Consider the following 10854-nt stretch of genomic DNA (forward strand, 5'->3'; position numbering starts at 1 on the left):
GTCTAGACGAAACCACCGTAGGAAATTTGGAAATGGGTTGTTGGCTATATGTTACAGCCCAATAGTAAATGTCAAAAAAATGCAATCTAAGTCATGCATGGGTCATCACATGTCTGTAAATCCTAAATGAAATGAGATATTTTCACCAAATTTGACAGATGTATGGGCATACTCTGAGGACACATAAAACAGTGGCGGGACTGTATCTGTTGGTGGCTATAACTGAACAAAATATTATATTGCCACTAACTACAATAAAGTATATGAAATAAAATGCTGTATTTTACTGATGATTTTACTTCTTGCTTGCTGCTTTGTGCTTGGCCCCTTAATGGCTTCTTACAGCTATATTTATATATTTCCATCTGGGCAGCAGTAGTTCTTTGTAAAAGAAAAAAAATCAGTCAGTCAAAATAGTTATCAAAGATGACTGAGAATTTAAAAAAAAAAAAAAAACATTTCACCAGTTGAGCCCAACTGGATATGAATATTAAAAGGGAAGATCAGATGTTTTATCAGGCTATTATTATTTTTTCATTTAGATACCTACTGTATGTATTGCAGAAGGCCATTTGACTGATAAAAGATACTGTATGGGGGTTCAGGGTTTTCCTCTTGAAGTCTGGACCATTTTTATATTTTGCTTAAAATATGTATCTACTAAAAACAAACAAACAGCTTACATAATTATCAAAATGCTCTCATTATGAGCACAATACAAAGTTAACTAGTACTTTCAAAGATTTAAATGTCTTTCCTTGCCACATACAAATAATTATCCCTATCATAGTATTGCTTTTTATGAAATGCTCTTAACATGCTGATTAATAGGCCTAATGCTAAATTGTTTATTTATTCGTTTTATTTGGTTATTTCCAATTATTATATTTGGTTATTTGGTTATTTCCAATTATTGGGGGGAACCCCTCAATGCCTACGGTGGTAACGGCCCTGGCTCAATTGTAAATGAACATAGTGACACTCTTCTGTCTGAAACACACAACGTGACAAACTATATACTTATTTAAAGGCTTAGTTCACCCAAAAATGAAATTTCAGTCATTAATTACTCACCCTCATGTCAGCGTAAGATCTTCATTCAGAACACAAATTAAGTTATTTTTCATAAAATCTGATGGCTCAGTGAGGCCTGCATTGCCAGCAAGACAATTAACACTTTCAGTGCCCAGAAAGCTACTAAAGAAGCATTTAAAACAGTTCATGTGACTACAGTGGTTCAACCTTAATGTTATGAAGTGATGAGAATACTTTTTATGCACCAAAAAAAACAAAATAAGGACTTTATTGAACAATATCTTGTGATGGGCGATTTCAAAACACTGCTTCATGAAGCTTCGAAGCTTTACTAATCATTTTTCACATCAGTGGTTCAGAGCGTGTATCAAACTGCCAAAGTCACGTGATTTCAGTAAACGAGGCTTCGTTACATCATAAGTGTTTCGAAATTTCAATGGTTCACCACTGCGGGGCGTTACTTTGGCAGTTTGATACGCCCTCCGAACCACTGATTCAAAACAAAAGATTCGTAAAGCTTCGAAGCTTCATGAAGCAATGTTTTGAAATCGCCCATCACTAGATATTGTCGAATAAAGTTTTTTTTTTTTTTTTTTGGTGCACAAAAAGTATTCTCGTCGCTTCATAACATTAAGGTTGAACCACCATAGTCACATTTGTTTTAAATACGTCTTTAGTAGCTTTCTGGGCATTGAAAGTGTTAATTGTCTTGCTTGCAATGCAGGCCTCACTGAGCCATAGGATTTTATGAAAAATATCTTAATTTGTGTTCCGAAGATGAATGAAGGTCTTACAGGTGTTGAACGACATGAAGGGTGAGTAATTAATGACAGAATTTTCTAACCCTTTAATTAAATTGTAGCCATTTGTGTGCCATATCGTGAATTTGATTTTAGTTTGATAGATTGACTGATGCTTTGCCAAAGCAATGGCTCAAAACACGTTAGATGCTTGCGTCTTTGTTCGTGTTGTCATTCTAAATTTTTGCTACACAAAAGAAACTCGCTCATATTTCTTTACAATTATTTTACAGCCTTCAATATTAATCATCGTGACTTTTAACATTTAACAGGATCAATACCTGCACTCACACACCTCGCCATTTCACCAAATGACATTTTTCTCCTACAGACAGTCTCATAAACAAATGTATTAGATTTCAAACAGCAATAGAAAATAGATTTTTAATTCTCTCTGCTGTATGTCCTCCTGTCCTCCGTTTATCCTTCTTTTCCCTCCGCTCCTTTCTTTCTCTCTCTCTCCCTCTTTATCCCGGCTGGCTGATGTGTTTTGCATCTGTCAGCAGAATCGGGCGGCTGCTGGACAGAGAGGATGCTGGGATATGTGAAGGTGACTAGAGCGAGTTGTCATCCATCACTGAGGTTTCCTTTAAGCTCATCCATAATAGAGCCCCTCAATCAAGCTCCCCTTCACACAGGAGACATGTCGGAGCGTGTGTGTGCGAGACGGTGCGGTCAAGGTTACTCTTTTCTTTCGGTTATTTACTCTTCCACCGCCCAGCGGAGTTGACCACTTTATAGGACGTGTGTGTTATATTGGTGATCATAAGCGATGTGTTGTATATTGGCTCGTCCAGTCCTTGAGGACACTGACAGGAGCGGTTATCATGAAATGGTGGACACAACACAACCCGCGTATTTCTGTGTGGTAAATCTGACGCTGTAAACATTATGACTACTTTTATCAACACAGACCGGCTTGACACCTTCAAAAGCACGGCTGTAAATTTATGCTGTGTGAATGCGTTTGTGTTTTTGTTGCAAGCCTACAAAAGGATATGGCACGTCTAAAGGTGCTTTCAACTTCACGTAACTGCCGCGCTCACATAACGCTATTGTTTCAGATAAACCAACTCATTCATAGTGTCAGGTTTTCAAACCAATTTTATTTTGGTTTGTCTAGTTTCGGTTGCGCCATCCGTCATGGTGATTGTAGGTGATGTGCAGGCCTGTACAGAAGCTCTGCAAATTTCCACAGAATTCGAACGCTCATCATTCACTCATTTCTTCATTTTGCCCACCTTAGTTTGTTTCTTTATTAAATATTTTGATAAATAATTGTATATTAAATAATAAGTTAATTATTAGGTATTTAAATGTAAATCAAAATAAATGATAAAATATGAATATTTTAATATTATTGATCTGTTTAATATTTCAATATCATTTATCAAAATATAATATTTTTTCATATTAATATTAATGTATAATTATATTAATAATTTAATATTATTTATCTGTATTTAAAATTATTTAATAATAATATTTGTATGCAATTTATCAAACTACAATATAACATTTTCAGCTGTTATAATATGAGTATGTAGTACTATTTTATCTCATTTTAACACATTTACCATATTTAAATCAGTTTTTTATGCTAAATCCAAAAAAAAAAAAAAATTGTGTGTAAGGTGTGTTTTAAAAACATTTAAAGTGGTGAAAACATTACCGGTCCAAAAACGGAGCCTTGGGGTACTCCCATCACGCAATTTTTCATTACACATTTTCAGTTTATTTCCATTGCACTATTTTTAGCGTTTATAACATCCCTCATTACTCTATGAAAGAACTCCAGTATTGGGTTGCAGATGGAATCCATAGCTCAGAGGGATTTCTGGTGTTGAAGACCGAGCCGCAGCCAATAAATAAATTGCAGGCAGAAATGTCATCCCTGTCCAGGTGTTCAGGAGTGCTGTGTAGAGCCAGAAAACTGCCATCAGCCGCCGATCTGTTCTGCTGTCACATGAGGTAGAGAGAATCCAGAGAGTCAGGAGTAATACATTGAGACGTCAGAGGTCTTTCCACACTCGTCATATCGATGGCAGCCAGTGTCACAGGACGCAATTCAGGCATGACGATTGGCCTTTCTTTTCTTTGGGCGATTACAGTGATTTTTTTTTTTTTCAAAGCAAACTATTGTATATAATATATGAATGTTTGTGATAAAGGATGCACTAATAGACTTTTTTTTTTTTTTTTTGCTGATAGAATTGTGGATTATTTTTATGTTATTGCTGAGAGCAGATATAATGGTTATACATTACCATTCAAAAGTTGTGAAGTCTGTAAGCTTGTTGCATATTTCTTAAGAAATTAATACTTTTATTCAGAGAAGATTAAATTGATAAAAAGTGATGGTAAAACATTTAAAAACATTAAAAACTTTTGAACTCCATTCATCAAAGAATCCTGAAAAGAAATGGTCTCCACAAAAATATTAAGCATTTTTTTTTAACATCGATAATAATAAGAAATGTTTCTTGAGCAGCAAATCAGCATATTAGAATGACTTCTGAAGGATCATGTGACACTGAAGACTGGAGTAATGATGCTGAAAATTCAGCTATGCATCACAGGAATAAATTTAAAACACATCAAATGGAAAACTATTATTAATAATAATTCACAATATTATGTTTTTACTGTATTTTTAATCAAATTAATGCAGCCTTGGTGAGCATAAGAGACTTCATAAAAAAAAAAAGTTTTGAACGATTGTGTAAATCAAACCATTTGCACAAGTGAAATCACACATGAAAACATTAAAATGTGCAGTAGAAAGGATGGATGGCTTCAGAACCTTTCTAAATTAGCATTAAAAAAAGTTTGATTTGGAAAAATATAACAGTAACTGATTCCAATATAGTTAAGCAACCTAATTAGTATAATATTGATAATTAAAGCTCTAATTATAGCTTTTAACACTATGGTGATAACTGGATCTGGAGTGTTTTTGGAAAGCAACCAAGCGTTGCTGAAACTTTCTATGCGTTTTACTAAGGTTTCCCTAATGTGTTTATAATGAAATTTCTCAGAGATTTTACATTAAAGGTGCTCTAAGTGATGTCACGTGTTTTTAGGCCAAAACATTTTTTGTCAAATACAGCAAACATCTCCTCACTATCTGCTAGCTGCCTGTCCCCTGAACACACTGTAAAAAAACGCGGTCTCTGTAGTCGCCACAAGCTCCAAAAAACAGCAACAAAAACAAACTGGTGCAGCCTGGACCACAAAACATAATAAACATGCTCCAGCCAATAACCGACAAGAATGATTTTAAATGTGCGTTCATGACTGTTTCAGGAAGCACGGCGGGGAGGGGGAGGAGGAGGAGGAGGAGGGAGGGTCTAGCTAGCCTCTGTTTTGATTGACAACACTAAGAACGTCAACAGGAAGTTACTCCACCCAGGATCGCTTAGAGCACCTTTAAGATGAAAAGTTAAAATGTGGCTTAATAAGAAATGGGCTCGATTTGTGTGTGTGCAAGAGAATGTATGTATATACTGTACCTCCTCCTCTTTTTTTCCATGTCGGTCTGTGTGTACAAAGGTGTTTTCATGTGAACATTGACATTTTAAGTATGTTTTATGTGTCTTAAAGTTTTTGATCAATTGCAAAAATAATGACTGTCTTCAAACACCTTTCATCTTCCTTTGGTCGGATCGCCTTTAAAAAATTAGATCAACCTGTTTAAGACTATAGTATTTATTATTACTTATTTAGCACAATATTTTATCCAGTAGTTACTGCTGCTGATTATAATGACCAAATTTCTTTTTGATACATATTGTTATTTCCATTTCTAATTACTGTTTGTTGTCAAATGCTTGTCAGTTTGAAGCCGTTCCTTGACATGTACGTGTCTCCCTGCAGGCGAGTTCTCCTGTGTTTGTGCCGGAAACCTCCCATGAGCTGCTCCACAGGATGACGGGTAAAGGTCTGTCCGCCCAGTACCGCTTCACCCGGCAGCCCTGTATCTATGGCAACAGCATGGTATCCCTGCAGCTCACACTAAGCAACAGTAGTGACCAAGCCCTCGAGAACATCCACATCTCTGAGAAGAGTTCCACCGGACAAAACATCCACCGCTTTAGCGCTATTGGTGAGCTTAACTTTAATGTTAACGTTAATAATATGTTCTAAAATTAGCACAACTATGATTACATTAAAACATAAAAAGCCGCGTTTACATATCAACACCTATTCAGAGACTACTACTACTTTTCATCCATCCATCCTGGGCATTTATTTATTTATTTACTTAAATAGTTGTACATTGGTTGTTTATTATTATTAATTTCTTGTCTTTTTATTTTTCTCTGGGGGACTTTGCCCTCTTTTAGTTGAATCTTTTTCTTTCTGTCATGTAAACTTTAAATGAGTTCAACTTATCACAAACCATCTAAATTTTATAGAATTCAGGAAGGCCATTTCTTTTCAGTTATTTCTTATGTTTAGTAAATGTTAACAGATTTCTCCAGCACACACACATTCTCATGTTCCCCTTCTCCCTCCTTCAGCCTGTATTACTCCAGCTGATATGATTTCAGCCTGTGTATCGATTAGCAGAAGTCCTCTCATCAGACACACACACACATTCGTTATGTTCTCACTCAGATTCTTTTACTCTTTCTCTGTCACAAAACAGTTCTTAGTCATTCACAGGACAGGCTTGGGTTTTATAACATTAATTGAATCATGCTTGTGTTGGTAAAGCATCTCAAATATGAATTTCATAGCTGGGAATGGAAGAGAACAGATGAAGCTTCTTTCTATACTGTGCTGCTCTTTCAAATTCAGCTCTAGACCAACTCTGGGCAGAGGAGCAGATATGTCCTTCCTTCCTTCACTTCCTTCACTTCCTTCCTTCCTTCCTTCCTTCCTTCCTTCCTTCCTTCCTTCCTTCTTTTCCTTCTTTCACTTCCTTCCTTCACTTCCTTCCTTCCTTCACTTCCGTCCTTCACTTCCGTCCTTCCTTCCTTCCATCCTTCCGTCCTTCCGTCCTTCACTTCCATCCTTCACATCCTTCCTTCACTTCCTTCCTCCCTTCTGTCACTTCTGTGCTTCCTTTCACTTCCTTCCTTCCTTCCTTCCTTCCTTCCTTCTTTACATCCTTCCTTCCATCCTTCACTTCCTTCCTTCCTTCCTTCACTTCCGTCCTTCCTTCACTTCCTTCCTTCCTTCCATCCTTCCGTCCTTCACTTCCTTCCTCCCTTCTGTCACTTCCGTGCTTCCTTTCACTTCCTTCCTTCCTTCCTTCCTACCTTCCGTCCTTCACTTCCTTCCTTCCTCCCTTCTGTCACTTCCGTGCTTCCTTTCACTTCTTTCCTTCCTTCCTTCCTTCCTTCAATCCTTCACTTCCTTCCTTCCTTCCATCCATCCTTCACTTCCTTCCTTCCTTCCTTCCTTCCTTTAATATTTTTCCCTTTTCCCTTCATTCCTTCTGTTTTTCTTCCTTCTATCCTTCTGGCTTTCCTTCCTGTCTTGCTGCTTCTGTCCATCCATCCATCCTTCATTTCATTCATCCATTCATCCATCCATCCTTCTGATCTTCCTTACTTTCTTCTTTTCTATCTCTTGCTTAATTTCATCCTTCTTACATTCTTTCAGTCCTTTCTTCCTTCCATCTATCATCCTTTCTGTCCTTCCTTCCTTCTTTTTTTTTCTGTACCCTTTTCCTTCATTCCTTCTGTTTTTCTTCCTTGCATCCTTCTGGCCTTCCTTCCTTCCTTTCTTGCTTTTTCCATCCAACCTTAATTCCATCCTTCCTTCTGTCTCTTCTCTCTTCTTTCAGTTCATCCTTTCTTTCTTTTTCCTTTTTCCCACCTACCTTGTTTTTCTTCCTTCCATCCTTCAACCTTCCTTGCTTTCTTCTTTTCTTCCTTCGTTCCATCTTTCTGTCTTCCTTATTGTTTTGCTTATCCATCTATCTGTATTTTCTTCCTTTTCTTTACTTCCTTCTGGTTTTTTGTCCCTCCATCCTTCTGGCCTTCCTTCCTTTATTCCTTTTTTGCTTCCTTCTGCTCGTAGTTCATTTCTTACTTCATTCCTTCTTTTCCTTCATCCATCCTTTCTTTGTTTTTCCTTTCTTCCTACTTTTGTTCCTTCCATCTTTTCGGCCTTCCTTCTGTACATCCTTAAATTCTTTTCTTCTATCCATGCTTCCTTCCTTTCTTCCTTGATGTGTAAACATTGCTTTGAGATTTTGTATCTTTCTCTATAGAATTAGATTGATCTCATGGTTTTGATTCTTCAGACAGCATGCTGATAGACATTTCTCTCCCTCTTCAGAGCGTTTGGAGCCGCAGGCGTCAGTAACAGTGTCTATGGGTGTGGACTTCAATGACTCCACACAAGCTGCACACTTCCAGCTGTGGTAAGAGTTCACTGCGTACTGCATATATGCCTTATACTATTTACAGCAAATCATATACATGATTAAGAGGAACCAGAATCAATACATTCCTCACAGTTTCTACCTCTACCTTGAGTAGAACTAAAACCCTTAGATCAGGTAGCTCTGACACGCCTGAGAATGAGGCATGATGGTGTTTGCTTTCTTCGAAAAACAACATTCAGCAAAAACATTAATAGACAATCACAACGCGTGCACGTTATGATGGTGCTAGCATGTCATTATACAGATTAAATTACTGTTGTTCATTATCCTTACAATGGGGCGAAATAAGACAAAATTAATTGTTCCCCTTTTCAATACGTTTTTAAAAAATAAATTATTACCGAATTGTGTGAATGGTAATAATATGCATTACATTTTTTTTTAATAATCTAATTTGGAGTGATTACACTTCTCCACAAAGCTTGTAATTGTTTTTTCTTTTTTCGATTACGCCGGAGGCTTTTGTGATCGATACAGTGAAATAGCCAGGCGTGAATAACATCACCATAAACAGCCGAGCCGGAGGGAGAGCGCGAGTGAGCGACCGGTAGATTATGTGTGCTAATGGAGCCAATGTGAGTTCAATGACATGGAGACGAGTGGGCGCAGGTCAGCCCTGCACGCGTGTCTGTGGCCCTAGACGAAAGCCGAGCTCATGGAGTGGGTTTAAGGAGGGATTCGGCCCCTCTCTATCACTGCTACGTCAAGAGATTATGCCATATTAGAAAGAAATACCTGGATTTACTTTGCACGTTGATCCCTAGCCCGCTTATTTGGTCTCTGAATCTTTTTCTAGCCTGTTTCCCCTCATCACCTGATCTCCGTGGTGACCCTGTACTCCCGCTTCTGGATTCACTCTTTATTGGCTTCCTATTTCCCAGCCTGCTGCTCTTCATGATGGGAATGTCAGATTACAGACTTTATCAGAGTACCTGACAGTCTTCTTTCCTACAAAAGGCCACAGATAGTGATGATGCTAATCAATATAAATATGAAAATAGAAATGACTTTCATCAGCCTTTCTCCCTCTTTCTATCTGTCTTTCGGCTCTCTCCGTCTGTGGATCAGTGATGATTGATCCAGTGGGATGGTAATAACAGTTCTGTTTCTCAGCTAATTGGCTACTTACAAAGTAAATTGGCAAACCTGACAATCAATAACTTTATTCTTTTACTCTTTTGGGATGAGAGGAGGGAGTGAAAACAAAATAGATTGGGTTTCAGTCTCTCTCATGGATGTAAAATGTTGTTACTTGTTTAAAAACTGTGAACAACTATTACAACTTCCCTAAAATGTTTTACTGTTTTATCACATCAGTTAAGATTAATTCAAAATTAACCATATTTACTTTCTTTATACATATTTCTGGTCATTTTTTTCTCATTACCGAGCTGAAGAAGACATAAAATGGCCATACATATCTTAAAAACAATTGTATATGGTGTAATACTCTATATTGTACCAAATACAATATATGTACTATCATTAAAAAGTCTGGGGTTGGTAGGATTTTATAATGGTTTTGAAAGAAGACTCTAAAAACAACAACAACAACAAAACATTATAATATATATTATTACTTTTTCTCTTTTCCCTGGAAAACATGATGTAATTTTTTCAGGATTCTTTTAAATAGTCAGCATTTATTTCTTTGTAACACTGTAGAAGTTTATACTGTCACTTTTCATCAATGTAATGCCTCCTTGTGGAGTATTCATTTCCAAAACTCTTACTGAGCACAAACTTTTGAACAGTATTATATATATACAGAAGGGAAACACAGGAAAAGATGGACAGGTGTGTAGTGACCTGATGGTTCTGTTCTCTCCTCCTTCAGTACTAAAGAAGATGAATTCAGCGTATCCATCCAGCCTGCGGTAGGAGAGCTGCTGCTGCCCATCACAATGAGTGAAGCAGACTTCACCAAAGAGCAGGGTAATACAAACACCTCTTAACACTTAGACAACACAACACTGCTGCTGTAAAAACCTAAAAATAACACTAAAAAAACACCTCAAAGATCATGCTACTAAGGACTGGGTGATATTCAATATATAAAAGCCATTTTAAGCCTATGCTTAGGGTGATATTTCTTCTCCTATTTTTATAGTATGAAGAACCATAATTTTTCCACCAAACATCCATTATACCCAACCAACTATAATTAAAATGTTTCTAGTGCTAGTGAAAATCTAGGTAATTATTTTTTTTAACACACACAAAAAAAAACTGTTATTATTTTTCATGTAAAAAAAGTGCCAGATTTGTGAGCTATGATACAAACAAATATTTTGAACCAATTCACTTAACTGATCATTTGATTCATGGATTCAGTTGCATAAGAAACTATATTAAAAGATCTCTGTCTTTAAGGGTTAGTTCACCCAAAAATGACATTTCTGTCATTAATTACTCACCCTCATGTCGTTCCACACCTGTAAGACCTTTGTTTATCTTCAGAACACAAATTAAGATATTTTTGATAAAATCCGATGGCTCAGTGAGGCCTCTATTGACAGGAAGTTAATTTACACTTTCAAATGCCCAGAAAGGTACTAAAGATATATTTAAAACAGTTCATGTGAATACAGTGGTTCTGTATTGTTACGTAATGTT

The 10854-nt window shown here is 36.8% G+C and overlaps 1 protein-coding gene across 2 annotated transcripts in view; it reads left to right on the forward strand.

Moving 5' to 3' along the window:
• The window catches only part of ap3b1a (adaptor related protein complex 3 subunit beta 1a), a 76788-nt gene that overhangs the window by 47427 nt on the left and 18507 nt on the right, over positions 1-10854 (forward strand). For both annotated transcript variants that reach the window (XM_048165419.1, XM_048165418.1), the window contains exons 23-25: positions 5712-5940; positions 8130-8214; positions 10076-10173. In XM_048165419.1, coding sequence (XP_048021376.1) covers positions 5712-5940; positions 8130-8214; positions 10076-10173 — 412 coding nt within the window. The remainder of the gene's footprint in view (positions 1-5711; positions 5941-8129; positions 8215-10075; positions 10174-10854) is intronic.

The sequence above is a fragment of the Megalobrama amblycephala genome, linkage group LG18, assembly GCF_018812025.1.
Source record: "Megalobrama amblycephala isolate DHTTF-2021 linkage group LG18, ASM1881202v1, whole genome shotgun sequence".
NCBI classification, from domain to species: Eukaryota; Metazoa; Chordata; class Actinopteri; order Cypriniformes; family Xenocyprididae; genus Megalobrama; species Megalobrama amblycephala.